At 51.6% G+C, this 23318-nt stretch overlaps 1 protein-coding gene across 3 annotated transcripts; it reads left to right on the top strand.

Moving 5' to 3' along the window:
- On the top strand, window positions 1-23318 carry LOC146523785 (uncharacterized). Of its 3 annotated transcripts, XM_085134233.1 has the most exons (4): window positions 1-1475; window positions 18252-18329; window positions 18789-18892; window positions 19095-23318. In XM_085134233.1, the coding sequence occupies exon 4, from the start codon at window positions 19695-19697 to the stop codon at window positions 23316-23318; it is 3624 nt and encodes a 1207-aa protein (XP_084990359.1). In that variant the 5' UTR covers window positions 1-1475; window positions 18252-18329; window positions 18789-18892; window positions 19095-19694. The 3 variants fall into 3 exon arrangements, with proteins under 3 accessions (XP_084990359.1, XP_084990370.1, XP_084990350.1); XM_085134244.1 differs by having other exon boundaries at window positions 18792-23318; XM_085134224.1 differs by having other exon boundaries at window positions 18789-23318.

The following is a 23318-nucleotide window of genomic DNA, read 5'->3' as shown; positions in this document are numbered from 1 at the left end:
GAGAGAGAGAGAGAGAGAGAGAGAGAGAGAGAGAGAGAGAGAGAGAGAGAGAGAGAGAGAGAGTAAAATCTAGGCAGATGAAGTAAGTGGATGTTTTCAGAAAAGAAATAGTAAGTGGATGTTTTTGTGTGTTAATACAGGTGGATTTCTCTCAACCTGGAAACCTGAGTACAGCGACAAAAGGATAGATTAACAGAATTGGGACGACAGACAGGCCAAGCTTTGGCTCAAAATTTTACAGCTTGACCTCTCACTTTGTCCCCACCCTGAAAAGAAGCTTAAAGGACATCTTCTCCTCCAGTTAAAGTCGCTCATCATTGAAATTATGACTCTGATCAGGCTGTGACACTAGCCTGCGCAAACATTCCCCCCGACCCTAACACCTCTTGGCACCCCGCTGAGATTTTCACAGGTCTTCAGCTCCATTGTTCTCCTGCTTTTGTTGTGCAAACACACCCTCCCCCAACCCCTAACCATGAGAGATTCAAGTCTTTCCTTCCTTACCTGCAGCGTATAATACACCATGTTAGTTTCTATGTGCAATATTTCTCATATGCAATATTAGTTCTTGTCAATCCTTGTCACTACATTGCATGCCTGTCCATAAACATATAGACACAGAGTTGTACATATATTTATATTATTTATTATATAGCCACACCTTATATAATATGCATAAAGTCTAGTTATACACACAGACACATTTATATATGTATATATATACGCACACATAGATAGATAGATAGATAGATAGATAGATAGATAGATAGATAGATAGATAGATAGATAGATAGATAGATAGATAGATAGATAGATAGATAGATAGATAGATAGATGTGTGTGTATTTACATACACCAATATTTTTGAATACACGTGTCCATATTTATGTTTCCAGATTGTTTGTATCGTGCACTTTCTATACCATGCTCTGTCCACTTTTTTGCAATGACAATGCAGATTTTCCACTTGTGGGACAAATAAAAAAATCCAGATTTGCTGTGTGTGTGTGTGCAACATTGGCATTTGTTTACTCAGATCCAAGGCAGGCCAAAACTCTGTGTTACAACAAAAGACACACATTCACAATATATGGGTACACAAGTCTGTTTTATTTCAAAGTGTTTCAGACTTTACAGCGTTTGCAGACCCAGTATCCATCATCCCTGCATTTGACACAAGTGAATTTCTGACATGTTGCATAGGTAAACCTGCTGTGATTCCTGTTGCAGCTCTCTTGCACCTGCATGGCACAATGGAAGATCTGTGCTGAGAGTCAAGGAAAGTGTGAATGTGTGGGATATTTTGTATAGATACGGCAGGCATTTCTGAAAGTTGTAACACAGAGGTTTGGCCTGGATTTTAAGCAGACCGTGTAATTAATTGTGATATTCTGGAATAGGAGACACGTAGGAGACCGCTTCCTCCAGTGCACGGCCAGGATTCTGACGAGCTTCATTTCTTTCAATACATAGAGGTGAGAGTGTTACGTTTCCCACGTTGTCAATCTGTAATGCAGCCAACACGTCTCTCCAGTTGTAATAGAATGTAGGTTTAAAGCAGCCCACCGTGCCTTTAAAGCACACTGTGTAATTGTGATAATCTCCAATATCGACTTGTGGTATTCCAAGGTCAGGTGACAACTTTATGTTGAAATAGTACACGGGTCCAGCTGGTGGTGGCTCTAGGTACAGTGATTCTGAGCTCAGCATGCGTGACACGGAGCTCGACTGGTTGAACAGCAAACACAATATGCAAGCCGTAGGACTTGCTCTGTATGTGTTCACGGTGTCGTTGTCGCACCTCGCGACGTCGGCGTACGCTTGAGGTGATATCAACGCTCTCAGCGGCCGGCGTTTACCGTCGGCCGCGCTGACCAGCATGCCTTTGCAGTTATGTGCGTTTGAACAAAATGGCAACCGTTGATCATTTAGCATTTGCAGTAACAGGTCTCTATTGTACGTGTGTCGAACGAGGGCTCTACCCGGTATAGCTCTCTCTGCGAGAGACGCCATCAGGGGCTTGGGGTTCTTAGCCAGCAGTTCCATTATGGTCAGCACCGGAGTGCAGCTTGTGCACAGAGCCGATCCCTGAGTAGAATCGCACGCACATGGCTCGGACGCGGCGTGCGTGTCAGGAAACAATACTTTGATGTCGGACGGAGAAATGTGTCTGCTTTGCGACACTTTGCGCAGTACACGATGTCTGATCTCCTGTCTATAACGGTCCACTTTGCTCACGTCGCAAACGCGCTGTGTGTCATCCACCGGGCAGTCCGCCGTAGATCTGGTCTTTGGCCACAACGTGCACACTTCACGACGCTTGCCGCGTGTAGTCTCCCGTGAACATTTGACACAAGGCTCGCCCGTGCTACGTTCGGCCGAGCATCCGGCACAGAGCCAAAGACAGCACACTTTTTCCACAGCATCCTGAAAAGTCGCGCATATCCCGCACACAAAACGCGAAATGACCTCACACGACGTGAAGTGCGGCTGACTTAAGTACCATCTAGGATTGTCTCCTAAACACATGCTGCAAACTCTCACGTTGCAGGGACACCGAAGCTTGACGCCTGCTCTGTGTCTGTCTTTGCTGCTTTTCACCAAGGTCACCCGACACACTAGGCACTTGGAGTCATTGCTGTTGTGTCTTTTGTGTCCGGGCTTACCCGGTTGGCCGCTCCGCGTGTCTTTGTAGCTCGTCGTAGATACGCGCCTGTACAAGTTCGTAGCTTTGCGCACAGACCTGACCAGTGCGTCTTTGCGTTTCTTCTCGCAATCTCTCAGCAAGTCTTCTGGAACCCGAGTCGCGGACAACGAAGCGTTTTCGATGGCGAACCGAGGGCTTTGCTGTGCTCTATTCAAAGCACTGTCGCTGGAGCCCATGCCTGTGATAGACGACATGGTCTACGTCCCCGGGGCGGAAGGCTTCCGTCTGACTGAAGTGATGTCGGTGGCCCCGTGCGCAGATCACAGGTTCAACTTTGCTCACAGCGTACACGTGCTGTTGCAGCGGACCTCCGGTTCGGCAAAGGCACGCTGTCCTTGTGATCAGCGTTCAGACGCCAAAGCCGGTGATATAGTGCGACGAGTCGATCACGTGAGACACGACCGGGTCTCCGCGAGAGCAGCGGGATATCGAGCGCGATCCGGCGGCAGTCCGCTATGGGCCTTCGAGATGAGCCAAGTCGTCACAGCGTACAGATGGATATTGAAGCATCGCAGCACGGACTACACCAAGTGTTGCGACGCTGTGGTTGTGTATCAGATAGAGAGATCCAAGTGGCTGCCTCCGGGGCTTTACGTGTACAGAAGAAGGCCTGCGCACTTTGGCTGTACAGTGGACAGACCCGTAGCTGTGATTGAACAATTCAACCTTAACCGACCAGCCATCGACCCCGAGCTGCCGAACGCCATAACGATCGACATGTTCCCGGGCTGCGATAACTACAGCGCCATGTACATTGTGACGCGCAAACAGAGCAGGCTCACACCCGAGTACGGCAATAGGATATTCGGAGAGGCCGCAGCGTTGGGTATCATGGAGTTGGTGCATCCACCCGGATGCATGTCAGCGTCTGAGCGTTACGAAGTGGCCATCAGGACAGAGAGGATGTATGTGTTAGACCTACGGTGGAGGGCGTTCGACACCAGGACGAGATGCGTCCACGCCATACCCAGGATCAAAGGCATGAAAGCCGTCTTATGGTCTAACCACAACGGCGATGTACAGAATACAGAGTGCAAAGTGTTGAGTTGGCTCTTTGGCCACTCCAACGAATTGCCCTCGGACGTGCAGATGGTAGACTACACGGCCGAAGCTCTCGGAGTCCGTTACGTACTAGTGGACATGGACACATTCACCGGCGTTTTACCGCAGCCTCCTCGCGCCGGCATGTCGTTTTTCACACACACACATTTCACCGGCGATTTAGCCTCAGCTACGGCCGCAATCGGCCGTGTTACGGGCCCTAAAAGCAGGATGGGCTCGCCTTGTCAGGGTAAACCGCTCGACGTCTGGTACACATTACCCTCAATGGGTTCGTGCCATCCGACGCCTTACACTTGTGGTGATAGATACGCAGACGTGAACATAACAGATGAGATGAAGGCAGACTTGATCGAATGGACACTCAAAACAGACGCCGCTGACTGTCAAGGCCTTGCCGTTCAGCACACGCTGTATTACCACTGGGAGCACGCTCAGTACAAGATGATGTTGTGTCACACTGTACCAGACGCAGACACTTCGCTTAACATGTTCAGGCTTTGATCGTCGTATTGTGCGATACTCTACGTTGTCTCCTTCGTTTTTGGAAATTTGTGTGTGTGTGTGTGTGTGTGTGTGTGTAAATAAATTGCCACTGCTGGGGCTACCATCAGACAAAGACTGAGGTAGTACTATACACTATTTATAAAGCATACTATCATCTAGTCGATACTGTTTCACGTTTTGTATTTCAGGACAGTATCATGGCTCAACGGGATTATGGTGTTGCAGAGTGGAAGTGCATTGCCAAAGCGCTGCATTCTGGAGCCTTGCAGGACGACGTGACTTTCGAAACAACCCAATCCGCTCTCAACCATCTGTACTGTTACCAGCAGTTATACATCGCCGCGGTCAGCAGCCATGACCGTGGACAGTATCGTGATTTCTGCTACATTCATAAAGACAAACCGTGTTCCACTCATCAATGTCAACTTAAATTGAGTGTTTTTTTTTCTGGGGCAGCCACTGACAATCGATGCGTGTTGTGCAACGGTGTGACAATGGCTCCGAGCGCCGACGGAACCGTCTCCTACCGGGTCGGGAACGGAGGACCATGGTGTGAGATGTCAGATTTGGAACAGTTGTCTCTGAAACACTTGGAACACTTAGCTGTGTACCACACGCCATATTTTGTGATGTTGTTTCTGGAGTCAGTGAAGAACAAACGACACGTGTTACACAGCGATCAGGCGAGCAGGCAGGAACTGGTGCGTGTCATCTACAGCAAGTACAGGCACGGGGAGACGCCATTGACCTTTCACAATAGACAGGATAGGGATATCACTTTCCTAAAGCTGTGGTGGAGATACACGAACCGACAAAGCTCTAAGCTACTGAATCTCAAGATCCCTTATTATCTTGAAATACCCAACACCACAACCCACGGCACGTGGAACCCTGTGCACGACAAATTTGCAGATAGAACACCGGAGCCCGTCTACTCGTTTATCAAGAGTGCGTGCATATGCCGCGACGTGTGGTGCGAGGACGACGCGTACAACGCTCCGCGATGTACGTCTCCAACATTAACAAGGGCTGTACGTGAAAGTGACGACGCTGTCGTGTATTCGCTACAGACGCCCGTGTCTAAGCTTCACATCGATACAGTCTTGGACGCCACTGTGACAACGTACAAGACCAGAGATGGGGAGTCCTTAAGTATGTCGCTGCCGTGTTGCAAATCGCTTGCCCCCAGGCTGGACTCGCTGGTGTTGGAGGAGTCTGTGGACTGCACCGTGCTGTTGCTGCGTGCAATTGTATCATTGCACAAGATCTGGACTCCTCTCGAGTCGTGGCTGACGGAGGAACGCTGTGACGGCAATCCCATTCTACGCATGACCAGGCACAGGGTTGCCGCGGGCGTGTTGGGCTGCTTCAGGGATATGTACGAGAGAAACACAGTGCCTCCCAGGCAACTGTATGCTACCCACCGAGACTTGATCAAAACGTTGCTAGTGAACACATGCACGTGGGATGTCATGTCTTTATTACCCTACGTCTGTATGAATAAGATGTACAGGGCAGTAAACAGTGCGGTGGACGAGACGAGCCTGAGGAAGGCCTGTTGCGGGATAATGGTGCAGATATTGCTACCCCTCACCGGTGATGTTGAGAGTGAGGTGAACGGTTGGTGGAGTAGTGAGGCGTCGGACAGGGCCCATACTACCGAGACGCAGTTCTTACTCTTGTGCAAAGAAGGCTTCCGTGATCTGAACACTTGGGACACGTTGCAACCCGAATCGCTAGGCGTCCGATGCGTCACGCTAGTGGACAGAGGTTATGTCTGGCTGGGTGACAGCGTGACGAACGACAACGTTATGAGACATAAGCTGTCGGAGATCGGCCTGATCGAACCTGTCCGCGTCACCGTCATCGAGATACCACCGAAGCAAACCGTGGCATCTGAAGGAACTCTCGCCGCGCCGATCCACAGGCCTGTCACAAGAGTGCCAGAATGTTTCAGAGGACTGACAAGTGCACTCACAGTGAATGCTATGTGTGTGTCTATGCCCGACGACATGATAATGCGCCGACATGAATTCCGTCGTAGCGAAGCTAGTAATAATGCCTACCACGGACCCGGTAAGAGGCCCTTGGCTCCTGACAGCGGCAGCGATCCGCAGGACGACGGTAGCGCTCGACCTAAAATGTCTTATGTTGAAATGCACACCGAAGATCCCATCATCGTAGAGCTAATGAGCCTTACCTCTAACGACGACACCCACAACATCACACTACCAAGTATATTTGTCCCGAGTGGGCCATGCCATTCCACCAGCTTTTCGTTCAACAGCCGCTTGTTCGACACTAGGACCTCGCTGGCGGCCGTCGAGGATTTAAACACTGAAAATCCGCTGATGGCAACCATCGAGGACCTCGATACTATAGACGCTTGCGCGCTGATGCACAACGCCACAAATTATTCCTGCGACATCGTGGCTCCAAGTCTGAACATAGAGGTAGACGCCGAGGAGGTAGACCCCTCGGAGGCAGACTTCTCCGAGGTTGACCCCGACCAGGTAACCTCTTTCGATGTCGACACCACGATCTCGGGCTTGTTTCCCAACGTAGCGGCCGACAAAATACATGTCAGTAATGGCGAAGACTGTGACATATTGGCTTTGAGTAACACAAACAAACGCAAGAGGCAAACGGTGACGCCACAGTGCGAGCAGATGGGTGGTTGCGATGACACACCGGCGGGTCCGAGTCATGGAGACCAGCCAACCCAGGCAGTGCATGACGTCCGACTCGACAGCCCTGTGAGCGGTGACGGCGCACGACAGCCGGGTAGGCTAACATGTCGACGCGCCCGAAGAAATCCACCGCCGACAGACGACGACGCATCGGCGGCAGTCGAACTACCTGACAGTGTCCTGTACCCAAGCGAATACACATCGGACGAGCCAGAAGTACTGCGTGCTACAACCAAAGCCGATCTGAGGTTCTTAGATAGAGTGCCAAAATGGAGGTCTAACGGAGTGCAGTACAGTCACCTGAACGATGCACGCTATGGGACGACGCACTCACCCTACTTCACAATGGCTTACGTGACAGCCTTCGAGATCCAGAAATACAAAGGCTATGCCACTAAGCTAATGCTAAGGCAAGTCCCCGACACGCCTCAAACCGACCCCACCGTGGGCTTAGAGCCAGTCGTTTGCACGCACGGTTGTGATGCCAACGCTCAGCAGGCGTCCGACGTTTGCAGAACAGCTGTCGCCAAAATCGACTCGAACTACATTATGGGCATATACGTATGTTCTAGACTGACGAGAAAATTTACCCGTCCGGAGGGATTCACCTACACGCCGCGATTGGATATACCATCGGTGACAATAAACTGCAAGACCGGCGATAGGGTATACTACGCAGTAGATCTATCGAAGCCACCCGAGCGGGGGTTTCGCTACGTGTGTCTGCACGTCAACGAATTCCCGATCGGCACGAGAATAGATACCATTCTCGACATCAAGAGCACAGAAGCCTTGTACTTGGGCCACGTACTGACCGCACAGAACATCACCGGGCTTTTGGTCCACAGGATTTTCTCTGAAGACGCAGAGTTATTAGAGACTGTACTGGACATGCACACGCGATTGCAGATACACCCGTTTGTGGCAAGGACATTCGCCGTGCACCTCATGAAGATGCCCTTCACGGACACAGGCGTCACGGCGGCCTTTGTCGGGGAGCATGTGGGCGAGTGGAATTTAGGGGGTCCGGCCGGATTGGCAAATATGACCGACAGCCAAAAGTGTACGCTGGCGTACCACGTCACCACTTGTCTTATCAAAGCACAAATTCTGACAATGCGTATACTCGGGTTTCCCTTGTTGAGACTACACCCTGGTAGGATATGGAGAGATGGCGCGCAGTTCAAAGTGGATTTGCTGGCATGTCTGCTCGATCACATCACGTCCAAACTGAATTCGCAGGTCCACGCGCGCAAGAGCGCGAAAGAGGGCTTTGACAGACGCATTGCACCGGTGCCGGGTGGTGTGCGTGCCATCACCGACACGCTCAGAACGTTAGACCTCGACCGATTTGTACCTGAGTGGGAAAACCTGCCCGACTACCACGACGATTACGAAGACGACGTTACCGATGGCGGCATAGAGGTTTTCTATAGTATGTACGAGCAGTTAACACAGCAAGACGTGCAGGACGTGGACATATTGTCTCTCCTGGGTGAACGCGAAACATATCAACCTTTCACTGTACCGACGGCAAACTACCACTCTGCACCGTTTGCGCCGTTCCATGTGCAAATACACAATCAGTACGTCAAGTGGAACAAGGTCATAATAGTCGAACCGGTGCAGGCAGCGGACGCGCTGCCACTGCCTACGTTGATCCCACGACGTCCATCGAAAAATAAACGGCGTCCTCCTTCGACCGCACGGCGTCCTTCTTCGACCACAACGAGGATTCCTGCACGTGAGCCCAACGAAACCGCTCCTGCTCAAAGACAGCTTCCTGCGCCAAGACCATCCAAAAGAACGGCCCCCCGCGGGTCAAGTTCTATACAAACCCCGGCCGTGTCACAAGCACGAGCATCCCGCCAGAGAGCAGATACCGTGTCGCTACCACAAACACCACCTTCCCTCGAAACAGAGCAACCTCCCCGACCCGCATCGCCCGTCCCTGACACTGAGAGCAATCGGAGCTACGCGTATGCGTTGAACCGCGGTGTTGACTACATGAACACATGTAACAGTGTTTATTACGACGGCTGATTTGTCTCCCTGTTCACTTTGACCGGTACATGTATATATTAATGCCGATTTATGTGTGCGCGCACGCGCCTGTGTGTGTTTGCTTTAATGCTTTAATGAGTGACACAACTAGTCCCTGCTGCACTGTGTTTCATTTACTATATATCCACAAGTGAATTTTATTATTGTCAATGTGAAACTAAACACACTGTACAGAGGGCAAGGGTTCTTTTATTATACACACATGAGATTACATTTGCTGTATGTCTACGAGTGCTTTTTTGTTTGTTTTTTTTTATATTGTACATTCAAGGACCGCCGCTCAGGGCATTGTTGCCCTAATAATAGGCTGGAAATGATTATTGTCAATGTGGAAATAAACATGTTCATCGCTGTACAGAGGGTACGAGTTCTTTGTTATACACAGAGAGGTTTTCCCGTGGGCTAATAAGATGAAATGTACTTCTTCCACCGAAAGCCATCTCTTCGGTGTCATAAGCAGAGTGTACAAAGCTTTTTCACAGTCGACTTTATTGTCGTTAAGGTACACTGTAAATTCTCGGTTCGCTCTGTCCGCAAAGATATGAGCCGCCGTTTTTCGTACCAATACATCTCGTGCCTTGACCAAACATTCTTGCTCCAGGTCCAATAACACCGAAGCGGTGTGAAATCCGCAGTACCCGTCGCCTTTCACCGGTTTCACTGCAATGTCATTCAAGCGAAGATATTCCTTCAAGGTGTCACCCACGGGTATCGAGCCCCGTGGTGTAGGTTGGTCGCTGATGACACACCAACCGCACTGGGTCAAATGCAACGCACCGTGGGGCCGGTTTACATAGTGCGGATTGAACACGTTGTATTCGCTTCCGTGCGCGATCACCTGGATGTTCAGCCCGAACATACCTCCGACTATAGCCGTTATCGGGAGAAACTCACCCTCTTTGTCGCAGATTTCACGCAGTTGCACAATATTGTTGCACACCGAAAGCGTGCTGGGTTGACTTGGGAGTCTTTTCACTATCAAATGTATCATAACTGCGAGCGTTTCTGGTGTCCTGGGCTCGCTAGCGGCATGAGACCGTTTAGTCGTGAGCACCCATAACGCTTGTATCAACCATGGATAAATGTTGTCAGCATTCACGTCGTGGTGGTCCTTGGACCCCTGTACGCTGTATGACGTCTGACCTATGTTTGTCATACAGGGATTGTTTATCACGGGATCGTCGTTTACTGTGTACGGCGGCTCTTTGTTCACATGGGCCAGCTTCGCCAAGAACGCGTCCTCCTCGTCAAACCCCAGATTCTCGACGCTGTCGACCACAAGTCCCTTGCATACACAGTGTTGGCTCGGTACGACGCCCTGGGACACACTAAGGTTACCTACAGCCAGTGTCAACATGTCCACCTCGACGTCGGCATCGGGTCGATGTGTATTCTCCTCACCGGTGGTTTTATTTGAATTTGTCGTCTCGTCGATCGGCTTGTCCGGTGTCGACACGGGACCCTCGTCGAGTGATCTTGCAACATCCGTGAAAGCAGTGACACCGTCCTCCAGTGTGTCACGGAGCGATTCTTCTGTGTCACCGTGGTCCGTACCGTACACGAATAGCGAATCGCACCACAAATCAAAGTCTCGGACGGCGCCGTCCACCAGCGACGTCGCCACGGGTCTCATTGTGTCTGCGCTCAGTTTGCCCTTAATGCTACTGTGAAGACCGTAGGCTATGTTACCCAGGTACTCGAACTTAGGCCCCGTATTAGCATCGGCCTCATGTCGACTGGCTCGACCGTGATGTTCGGCGAACCAACGGTCTCTGCTTTCTATAGCCGTCTTCACGTTTCCCGGTAGCAGGGCCGTGCGACGTACGTAAGGCAGCTGTGTCAGCATCTCGGGCACGTAAAGCTGCACCAGTCTGAGGCGGGTGTGTTCGGCGAGCATGTCCCGAAACACCAAGCGCGTGGCCTTTGAGATTTCCCCACTTCTGTACTCCACCACTGAGTCGTCCGCGTCGGAAATGTCAAACGTGCGACACAGGCACTTGTCGGCGTCGGACCCCGACTGTAACAACTTGCTCCGTAACGTCGGGTGAGCGTATATAGCCGATAGATACACCATGAGATACCAAGCCGCGAAGTATAACAGTCCTCCCGAAGTAACGCAGACCAAGTCGCATGTAAGAGTCGAGGCGACGACGCGGCGAGACCGAGACAGCGCCGTGACCCCGCACGCGGCAAAGCTCAGCGCTAAAGTCGAGCTCAAGAGGCGATCGCACGAGCTATCGCCTTGACCTGCAAAGCAGGGCACGAGTCCGCGGCGTAGCGCTTCGACGATCGCACCTCTGTCGCCCTCCGTCATCACACCCAATGACACGAGATTCCCCAGTGGACCTAAGAAGTAATCATCGTAGTGTTTGCGATCCACGTGCCAATACGGGCCTGCTGTCATGGGCAAGAACCGTTGCAGCGTGCGTTCGGGTAGACCTCTCCAGCCCCTGGCCAACAGTTCAAGTAAGTACGCTGGGCTCGGGGCAACCGGAATGGCCAGCGCTCTAAATAACTGGTAACAAGCCCTGGTGGAATTCACAAACACGGGCCACAGCTCCGTCGTGTAGCATTTTCTCCCAGGCGGCTCGAACGTCAGTTGATCTATCGTGTTTTCTGCGACTCTGGGGAAACACAACAGAATAGCTAAAGTCACGTCCTTCGGGTCTTGCGCTCTGGCTTCCATGGCAATCGGAGCCACGTCCATCACATCCACTGCAGTGGATATGCCGGCGTATAACTCTTGCGTTACTTTGTCTGTGCGACGCGAGAGCTTCTTGCCAGTGGAGTATCTAGCGTTTGCGTGGATTTTACTCTCGAGCTCGTGGTCGGGTTTGTATGTTTGACTGGACTGCGGCGACGGCGATCCGTCGGACTTCTCGCGTGTTGGTGTAGATACGTGGTCATTTGCGAACATAACATCAGGGCCTCTGCGTCCTGTTGCTCTCGAGGCTTGTACGCGTGGTATTTCACGGAATGCGCCACCGTAGCCAGGGCCCAGTTCACTAAGTTTTCATCATCGGACCCGGGGCGAGTTCCTAAGTGTATGCCGTACAGAATCCAACATAATTCTATCACGGCTTCGTTTCTCACAAGCCAATCGCCTTCCCTAGACGCTTCTACGGCGGCACACTCTATTAGAAACGCACAGGAGGCCAGAAGACGCGGTTTGCACTGTCGACACTTTGTGTTCTCTAGAGCAGACTCGACTACGCGGACAGCATGCACAGCGGACCAAGGCGTGTAACCCGACAGTCTCATTAAGCGGAGCACAAGGCGTGTGATCGCCGCGTGCTCGTTGCCGCATGCGTCTCCGGCTCCACAATCACGCAGATGCGTGAAGATCGGGCATCCTCTGGCGTCTTTGGCGACGCATTTGTAGTCGTAGAATTCTTGAGCCCAACCTAACTTGAGATCGTTGTTAGTGTCCAGTGTATCCTTGCGTTCCTTCACCCAGCTCGATCGCAAGATCACATGCAGCACGGGAGCCAGCATGGCATCGCATGCGAATGCACCGAACAAATCCACGGCCCAGGATAAATTGTCAGTGTCCGCTAAGCATTCGCGAGTCAAGCTTAGTAAACCGTCGTCGTTCTTCTGCTCTATCACCATTCTGTTGAGCTCGGGCAGATTGATGCAGACCAGATATGCGCACCGTAGCCGTAGAATTGAACCCACACATTCCTTGGGCGATGACAACCAGGTTCCGTTGGGTGGTACGTCTTGTAGATGTATGTCCCCTTTCAACGCAACCACGGTGCTGTCCGCCACGTACCACACGGCCGTGGATGACTTCGCCGCGGACTCACCGTAAGCGTGTTCGCTGATCCCCGCATCTACGTAGGGTACCATGGCTCCGGCTGTGGCTTGGTCCAACGATACACATATCGGCTTACCTTTCCATTCGTACAACCCTTGTCGTATCGGTCCTTTGCATAGTTCACAATTCACGTCATCATCATCCTCATTCTCATCCTCCTTTGGCCCTTTAGGTATATCCAACACCAAGTAGTCACACTGACTGTCCATTGCCTTATACAATCACATATACAACAGGGAGGTTATTAGTACATGACGGTAACGCGATCTCCAATACCACTTGCACTTCCACTGACAGGGTGCGTTTCCACTGCGGCATTTCGGTCAGTGGAACTGAACGCAACCCTGAGTTTTCACCAATTTGCGTATCTGACACACAAGCAAATGCCTCTCGTGTAACAGCGTCTTGGCAGAGAGCGATCCCACACCAACTAACGTGTCTAGTACCGCGAGGTCGCTCCGAACGTCCAAGTACAGGTCAGACATGTGAGAATCCGAGGCGCATCGTTTCGCATCCAGGTCCAATCTCTGTCGCATGTGTTCCAGCAGTACTTCGAGATCCTCTTTGTGAACACCCTGGTCCCGGGGAACGCGAGCCAATTTGAGGTTCAGAGCGTTCAGTTTCTCAGCGCAGTAATCGGCCACAGAGCGCGGCGCCAGGCGCTTCGACCTGTCGATTATGCGGCGTATGTACGCTCTGGCTTCACACCAGGGTTCTCCGTGTTCAACACCGGGTCTTCCCTCGGTGTAATTCAACAGTTCCATCACCGTGATGTCTTTGGACACCTTGGCGCACATTTCGCGCCACACTTGTATGTATCGCACATACAGATCAGCGTATCTGTCTAATATCAACCTGAGCGCGTCTGCGTCGTTGTAGCAGATGTTCAGGGCGTCGTGCACCGCGGCGATGTCACCCGTCGTAGACTCGCCGTGGGACGTTGGCGCGCAGGCTGCTCTCATCGCGGATAAGCGTACCATTTCTCGAACTAGGTTATTGCGACCTAAGGCCGCTTGCACCATGTAGTACAGACGCTCATCGCTGCAGTCTACTTTGAGCTCGGGGTATCGCTCCAACACTTTCTTGAAACCCGCCATCAGTTCTGATACGGTTTTCGTGTAGTTGTCTAACGTCCTCTTGTACTTTTCGGCCGACGACTTGCAGTGAGCATCGTAGGCCTTACACCGCTGACACGGTACTTCGTCGTTTGACTTGCGCTCTCTGCGGTAGCTAGAGGTGTTATGTAAATCGGATGGTGGCCACTTAGCAGGCTGCCACACGATCTCAACGTCCCGATCCACACTTTTGTCCGGCTGATGATGCAGTTCGGATGGCGAAATGCTCATGGTCGCGTCGCTGTCGCTGTCATCAAAATTGAGAAACGGTCGTCCACTTACGTTTGGCTGCCCGTTTGATTCAGCTGAACTCATATCATCATCGTCATCATAATCATAATCATCATCAACATCATGAACAGACCCTTGATTGCTAACTGCCATAGACTCTTCGCGTTCCAGCGATTGTCCGTCTGTTATTGACATTGCAGTTTCCTCAACCGCCAATTTGTATTTATGAAACACAGCATCAATTGCATTAGACAGCAAGGGTCGCAGCGACCCGGAGTAGTCGAAATCAGCATGTCGCTTCCAAAGAGAAGCGGAGACGCCGGGTTCGGTCATGACGGTAGCGATAACCTGCCGGACGACAGGAAACACAACCCTGTGATTGTTCACAACGGCAGACCCCGCAAACGGCTGCCTCGTATGCATGATAAATACATAACATATGTGTACACGTGCCTAAAGCGAGGCAAGCTTCAGCTTGTCGACAAAGAGTTGTCACATTTGTTTGGACCAAATAACACCGTGTTCCCTAAGCTAGATCCCATCTGGATGGCGAGGTTTCTAACTAGATGCAGAATGTTATACGATGACTATGTGAGCAAACACATGCGCTCGTCTAGCTCCGTGCTCTCTAGCGACGGATTGCTGCTGTACGAAGCGAGAACGTCCCGCAGCACCCGCACCGTGGCGGATGACCGCGGGCGCATTGTGCGACTTCACAACTTTGCGGATCCTTACGAAACCAGAGAATTATCGTGTGAAGAATGCGCTCGTTTTGAGGAGAGCACAGTCCTGTTTGACAACGCGGCGTTTGTGAAGCGTGCCGATCGAGCGGTTCTGTCTCTGGTCCTATGTGACGGCTCGCATCGGTCCCTTCACGAGCCGTCTGTCGGTATCTCGTGGGACGCGTATTTCACAGTGAAGGAAAAAGACATACGTGGATTGGAAATGGATTCTGAGTTCGTATACACCGCAGACGGCGTGTGCCTGTATATGATGGTGGCTTCGTGGAACACGTCGGTGTGTTTGGTGTTTGACACCTCTTGTCGAACCGATACGATTCGGACATTGTGCGCTTTGGCCCTAGGCGATCCGGAGCTCGGGATCGCTTTCACGCTGCGGTGCAACATACCAGAAGGAGTACGAGATTTGGACCTGAGAAGCATACAACCGTTGCGGGCTGCCGACAAGACCCTAGTTAAGCCAAACATAGGGCACGTCGATCAATGTCAGCGTGGGGATGCGTCGAGTGTACAGAGAGGCCTTATGTGTTTAGAGGAAATGGTCAGGGTGCCGGCGGGATTCTCGATCGTAGCCGAAAACGAGCTAGTTGTAGTGTTGAGACACATACTAAGAGACGTTGTCATCGTCGTGCCCAAGGACACTTGTTTGGAAACGAACCGGACCGCAGACTGCCCTGATTCCGTCGTACCCGAGGGTTGTGTAACGGAATGGTTTTCGTGCAATTACTCTTCGTTTGTGATACGCAGAGGAGTCACGGGCGTGCCTCCGCTTGCTATATCCACCGCGCAGATGAGCGGTGACGCTCCCACGTGTACCAACGGCGCATCGGCTAAAGTGGCAACGTTGCGCGTGTTCCCAGCTACACCTTCCAATCGTGTAGCACCAACAACACGCCGTGGGTTTTGCGGTTATGCGTTTGACCACGCGGTGTGCCTGTTGCCCGGCTCTATGTCAATTGTAACCCAGAAACGATTGGAGATTCCCAGTTGCATTGCTATCATGTATTCCATTCTTGCGTTCAGAGGCCTGACTCTGAACGACAACACAGAGTCGTCAAACACTCCGACCGGTCTTCTCTTTGCCTGGAATGTAGAGTTAGACGAAGCTAAAGTTATCATGGCGACTTATCTGTCGTTATCCAACTCGTTTGTCCTGCCTACCGACAGTACATTTGAACTAAGGGTGGAATCGCACGGGAGCTTGATGAAACTACGCAAGATGCTATCCGCTAACCCCAGGCCTTTGGTTTCGACCGTGAGACTGCATGTGCCGGGTACCGAAAGACCAATGGCACCTGACATAGAGCAAGGTTTACTCGACGCACAAGAAGCACTGTACTTTGAAGGCAAAGAAAACGGAGAATCCACAGAGGTCCCGCGTCATGTCAACCACACAGTCTCAACAGAGATCCCGCGTCATTCCGACCCCACAACCGCAGGACACCGCGAGTCCGCAAAGCGCGGAGAACGCACAGAGATCCCGCGTCATGTCATCCCCACAACTGCAGGACACGGCGAGTCCGCAAACCGCGGAGATGGTGCGTATTCGCGTTCTACACTATCCACACGAGGCTCCGGTGTGATAGTCTTCCTGAGCGTGTTGGCGTTCATCCTGGCGGTCTAATGTTTTTGCAAATGTAACATAATATAGGCTTGCTACAGGAGCAGCTTGTTTGAAAGTATGGCAATTGTGTTATCACCGTTCATTCTGTATCATGTGTTTAACGCATACTATTTGGAAATAAACAGTATTATGTTTTTTTTTGTGCTCCCACGATCACTGTGTTCTGTGTCAGTCGGTCAACGTATTCTCACAATCACACTGGGGGGGGGGGGGAGGGGGGCCTCCGTATCTACATTACCCAGCTGACCCGGCTAAATTACTCGGCCGACCCGGCTGCATTACCCGGCCGACCTGGCTGCATTACCCAGCCGACCTGGCTGCATTACTCGGCCGACCCGGCTACATTACCCGGCCGACCTGGCTGCATTACCCAGCCGACCTGGCTGCATTACCCAGCCAAGTACAAGACAACCCACCCAAGAAACAAAGTCTCATCCAACACAGCTTCTTGAGTTACACCTCGTACGCAAGCTATGGCTGTGCACCATTACCTGACCATCTGGAACCTTGGACATTTGTGCGATCGGTTTAAAGACACGTCTTTCACAACCTTCTTGGGCATGACGCGTCACCACGCTCTGCATCAATACGGTGAAGAATTCGCCGATCGCCATCAAAGATTGTGTAACCAACTTAGAAGCGTGTTGTATTCAAAACGACTTATGGATACAACGCACGAGAACTCTTTGCAAGCGTGGAACAAAGTCCAGGGCCTGACGACTGAGGCTGCCTGTATAGAGACTATGTCTGCACTTGCTCAAGGGACAGGGGGTTATCCCACAGAAGGGGTCGTTTCAGCTATGGCGCAGCTTGCCGTGTCGCCAGTGCCACCCAGAGCTCCGGTTAAGAGTCGTCTCGGGCTGAGACGACGAGACCGGTCCGCTTTGAACCGTGCGGGTGGCGAGGACCGTATTCGCAGAAACCTGTCGTATGAGTTTGAAGCCGTGAATATGTGCTGTACGCCACGCAGGAGGAATAAGCAGTACACCTCGAAGGGGACTCGGGTTCCCGTCAAAGCCAGACTGGGAGCCCCAGTGAAACTTTGTGAACCAGCGTGCCGTATGTCTCACCGATGCGTGATAGGAAGACTGGACATTACTTGAAAATTGTACAACACAAGACGACTAATGTATGAAGATATTGTAACAAGTGCATATGACAGTTATTTGACTGACAACAAATGTACGACAATATTGTACCAACTGTGGCATGTAATAAAAAAGTTTATTGTCAACATTTAAACAGCAGTGATTCTGTTTGTTAGTGTTTGAATAAACATTGGGTTAAATGATTACAGCTCACACACACACACACACAAAGGAAAGAGCACAGAAGTATTATGAATCACGGTATCTCCAAATAGGACGCTTGCAGTCACTTGCAGGCCGTGTAACACTGTCCACAGTCACTTCTCTGCGCTGGCTGTGTCGATCCGCTAGTAAAACAGTGGTCTGTTGGGTGATACTGCACTGTGCTTGTAGAAACAGTCCGGCCCAAATACACAGTTGCCTTTGAGAAAATATTTACATGTTATTTTGGACAGAAGACTCGTTTTGTAGAGACTGATGATCTCGTTCTTTTCGTCCTGATCTGTCACCCAGCAGTTAGACGGTATGAAATAAAAGGACACAGTCCGACATTCAGGACATCCCTTCGCCGCGTTGTATGACACAACATCTGTCTTTCTTCTCCAGGTTCGTATACAGTGCAGGCAGAAGCAATGTTGGCAGTTCGGTAAGATGGCAAAGACGCGCTCCGAGGGATACTTTTTGGTGAGTATGACGTCCATACACACACCACATGTTCTGGCCAGACTTTCGTGTACGTGGTGCTCAGATTTGACATACATTCCTTCCCTGAAATGACCAACCTCAGCCTTGTGTCCTTGCAAAGCCATAGTTGTTTGACATAAGAGCTGTTTCTGTATATTCCACTGGTGTCCAACGCGTCACCTTTCCTCCTTTCCTCTACCTAGTCCTGTATGTGTGTTTGTGTTTATACTATATTCTCTCTCTCTCTCTCTCTCTCTCTCTCTCTCTCTCTCTCTCTCTCTCTCTCTCTCTCTCTGTGTGTGTGTGTGTGTGTGTGTGTGTGTGTGTGTGTGTGTGTGTGTCGGCCAGCTCCAACCTGGCACATTGTCTCACCAACCTGTCTGTCTGTGTGTGTGTCTGCGTGCGGGTGTGTGCGCGTGAGATAGAGAGAGCTCTAATCATCATCCTCGCTCTCCACAGCAGACTGATACGCTCCTCCGAGGCGACGCTGCACGTGGGGCCGTTTCCCGACACTAGCACGGGGCTTCTTTGGTGGGATCTCTGGGTTGACCTTGTGCGTCGAGGTGAGTTGTCTGTTACGTTCGGCTGCTGTTTGTTCGTGTGCTAGAGTATGCCGAAGTGGGACGTCGCCGAGGTTATAGAGTTGCTGGTGTTGATGATGTTGTTGCGGTTGAATATCACGGAGCGTCAAGTGTTCCTGATCATGTGTAGCGTTATACCTGTGTTCGTGTTGATGGGTACTATTCATCTGTGTCATTCCACTAGGTTGAGGCTGTTGATGCTGTTGAGGCTGCTGGCGCACACCGGGAACGCTCTGGTGTGTGTTCATCATTGGAGGAGCGGAGGGAAAATTCGTGGATGCCACAGATTGCATCCAAGACGTTGGGATGTCCGTTAGATGCAGCGTGTGCTCTTTGTGAACTCTGCCAGCCGAACCGTGCTCCGCTGCGCTGACACAGTAACGGAAAAGGAGATATATGTAATATCTAGCCAGTTTCCTTGTGTCTACTGCAATACGCTGAGGGATATCCGGAGTGTGGGATCCAGCGCTCTTATATTCCATCGCATGCAGGGATTCTAAGTCGGATTTCGGGATGTACAACCCATCTACCTTTGTCCACATGTCCCTTAGAAGCTGTAGGCCCATCTGAAGTGTCCTCACATCCCTGAACGAGGCGGCGTGCAGGTAGCCCGTGGCAGGCGAGCCGCTCATCACCAAACACTCAAACAGGTTGGCTGTTGCTGTCCCCGAAAACGTGATCTCTCTGCGAGAGTTCATATTCTATTTACCTGTCGAGAGAGAAAGGACGGGGAAGATTGCTCTGGTTTCGCTGTATTTCAACAACCGACCCCGCAGCTCTGCCAATGGCTGCCGCTGCGCGCCCCGGCAGGATCAAACGACACTGCGACTTGCTTTTCGATCTGGTCGAAAAATACAGTCCGTTTCACGTGAGGACGTTTCGCTATAATGATCTACAAGGGATACTGTCTGTCGTCTCGGAGACCGGCCGAAGCAGATTCGTGCCAGTTCCCAGTTGCGACACGGTGGCCGAACTGGAAAGATATATACGAGAGGAAGATCGGAGCGATGTGCAGCTGTTAGCCGTACAGGAGATAGCCGTACAGGAAGAGGCTAAAATCAGCAAGCAAACAAAATACCTCCTGGTGTACATAATAAATGCGACATCCAGTAAGTACAACTCTGTGGTGGTGTTTCTCATGACTAACCCTAAGATTACCGCCCCGTACTCTAAGAATGTCAGCGACCTACTGGACAATACAAACCGGCTGATTAAAACAAACACCACACGCACTTCGTTCCTACCCACGTTCGCCGCGCAACCACCCGAATACATACATCCGAGGCCCCAGGGCGATCACCCGATACTCCATGTGCATCGTCCACAAACCTACAGTTCACCCGCGATAGAAAGAAAGTTCTCCCGCTCCATAGACAGTTTCCATAGAGAGTACGTCGACGTAGCTGACTGTGAAGCTACGGTAAACCCTTGGTCCGTGTACAGCGGACTACCCAGTAACCTGCAGTGTTCCATTGACGTTCAGCAGTCAATGCAAGATCCCAGTATGCTGTTGGGCCGAGGCGGGTTCGGCATCATCGTGGAAACCTCCACCGTGCAAGTTGCAAAAGTTAACATGTTCCCAGAAATGGCAGACTGGAGCCTGCCGTTCATAGAGGATCAGTTTAGCCGATACGCGCACATCGCCACTCAAGTGGAAGAAATCGCCATAGGCGTTTCGATGAAGCACCCAAACATACTACGTACCTTCGGAGGATATTGGTGCGACATACCGCAGTATCCGTTAGGCGGCAGGGCCGTGATCGTGATGGAGAGAGCCCTGTTCTCCTTACAAGAATTCATGGCTAAGATGAACAAACTGCAGACGCCTAAATCGAGCACCTCCACCGACAGCGCCGCGTACCTGACGCTGATACCCATTGTGGAATTGGATACATTGAGAGGACTGGAGTACCTACACGCGAGACACGTTCAACACCGAGACCTGACGTACAGAAATATCCTCGTGTGCCATCAACCCGGTAGAAAACCGGTGGAGCTGTCGTTTAAGATCAGCGATTTCGGCACAGCCTGCAACTACTCGACTCCAGACCAGCAACGGGGCAATCGCGTGCACACGCCCCCCGAGGTGCTTTGGTGCCTAAATTCCACCACGGCCAGCGACGTGTTCAGCTGGTATTGTGTCATGTGGGAACTGTACACAGGATCCCCGTTGATAGAATACAGGCCTGCTCAGACGCCGTCCGAATTCTGTAAGAAGACCTACGGGGATAGCCTCTCTAGACTCGTCGGCGTGTACACGCCTTCGGACCCCACGACTGCATTTCAAAGCAACTACATGAAAGCGTACGACGCCGAGACGCTGTACGGCAAGTACGGACACTCTAGGCCCACCACCGCAGCCATTGGGCGTACGCTGGGTGAAATGGGCCGCAACGTTCGAGACAAAGCTTTTGTTAACATGGGCGTGCTTTGCATCACCTTGTTTCCCCAAGAACGTAGCACGCCCGGCGAGTTGTTGAAATTGAACCGTTACACGTATTTGAACGACGACGTATCACACACCACTTTGCCGGTTCATGTAATCCCCAGTAATATGCGGGTGGGCCAGTACAGAGCGACGGATGCCATCGTAGCAAACGACTGTGTTCCCGACCACTTCCGCGTACTAGTACAACAAAAGAAGCTTGGGGTGCATACACACGCGAGCAAAAGGTACTACGGCATAGACTTGTTACGCTTATCGCCGGATTTGCAACCCGCCGCGTGGTATAGAGAAAAAGAAACAGCGCTGTCCGATCGCGTCAGAAAGGCATGCTCCGAAAAGCGTAGAGCTGGCGAATCGCTGGAATGTACTCTGGAGACGCTCTGCGCTGCAGATGCCGACCGCGTAGGGGCGTTTGTTCCGTGTGCAAAACGAACACAGGCCGCCGCGCAGCCGGGCGCGGTGCCCGGCATGCACAGTGTCACGGCGGACGCTGCCCTTAGAGGCCACCGGCCGAGCGATAAAACGGGGGGGCGACCGCTTACGGGTGTTGTTACCGCGGAGGACGCGCTTACCCGCGCACCCTCGGTCCCACAGGTGCCAGCTGCGTACAATGTAGCCGCTGCGGGAAACCATCAGTCGAGAACGCAGCAAGGTCAGACGACTAGCCCGTCTCTCGGTCAACCCAGTCGCGTCAAATGCCTTGTTCGTACTAAGCAGACCAAAGGCGAGTCCAACGTCACCATGGTCATTGTCACGAACCCCACGGAGGACGACGTTGCGTGTTTCGAACGCGACGTCGTGGAAAGAGCATGTCGACTGACAAAAGAACATCCCTCATTGTTTGCTGGACCTAGGGAATCCGTGTACAAGCAAGCTAAGGCTCATGGGCTATACGTGTTTCAATACGGTCAGTTCTTCAGATCCACCAAGATGATCAACTGGGTGTTGCAACAGGGAGAGTCCTTTTATCCGTGTTTGATGCAGGTTCTCTTGACATTGAAAGCTGCCGCCGAGAACAACGTGCTACCTACGAACATGGCAGCTGAGCATCTACTACTCGGCCGAGGGGCCGTGATGATCGACATAGTGGGTTATCTGAGCGCTCACTTTCCCCAGCCGGACCATCAACAGTTGCTAGGTGCCCACAGCCCGAGAATTACATCTGTGTGTTTGGAACTGCTTAGTAAGCACGAGCCGGGATCTTCCGCTGTGCCATTTCTAGAGAAATGGCAGTCTTCCTTTTCAAATAGCCAAGACATAGAGCGTTTGGTCACAGAGTTGAGCCGGCGGAATGTTGGCAGCGCTATCACAAGAGTTCAGCCCGTTGTGTCATCGCTAGCGCACACACACTTTACGTTCAGAGAATATTTGTCCGACGTACCAAATTGGGTAGGCTCGAGGGTCGGCGAGGCCAACTTGAATAAATGTACAGCTAAGGTTCTGGTGTGCGGAAACCCGACCCGTCTTCCGTTCGCGCAGTTTTCCAAGACCGCGTGCCGCCCGGACTCAGCCCCCGGCGCGGCCGATGTGACACTCGACCACAGCGGACTCGTCAAAGACCTTGTGCGAAACATTGTCTTGCGAGTAAAGGCTAAGGCGCTACGGGATACCGCGTTCGCAGTTACCACTCTGGACTGCACTCAGGGTTTTACTAAGATCACACTAAGAGCTAGTGCACTTTCAGGAATCCCAAGCGTGGACGAGCTAAAGCAGCATATGTTTGAGTCCCTCGATCTACTACGCCTGTACACTCACGACGTGGCAGCGCTGTTGGATTGGGCTCCTGTTTTAAAAATCACAAAACATGTCACGTTGACTCCCCTGTCAAACTTCAGCTCGTATCACTACAAGATAATTATACTACTAGTGTGTATCGATACAAAGGGGACCAACAAAGGAGCAATCAAGACACTGGACGAACTGTTTAGGGGTGTGCCACTTTACTGCACAACGGACTATTGA

This window comes from Neolamprologus multifasciatus, chromosome 2 (genome assembly GCF_963576455.1).
Source record: "Neolamprologus multifasciatus chromosome 2, fNeoMul1.2, whole genome shotgun sequence".
NCBI classification, from domain to species: Eukaryota; Metazoa; Chordata; class Actinopteri; order Cichliformes; family Cichlidae; genus Neolamprologus; species Neolamprologus multifasciatus.
This window is presented reverse-complemented; position numbering and strand designations above follow the sequence as displayed.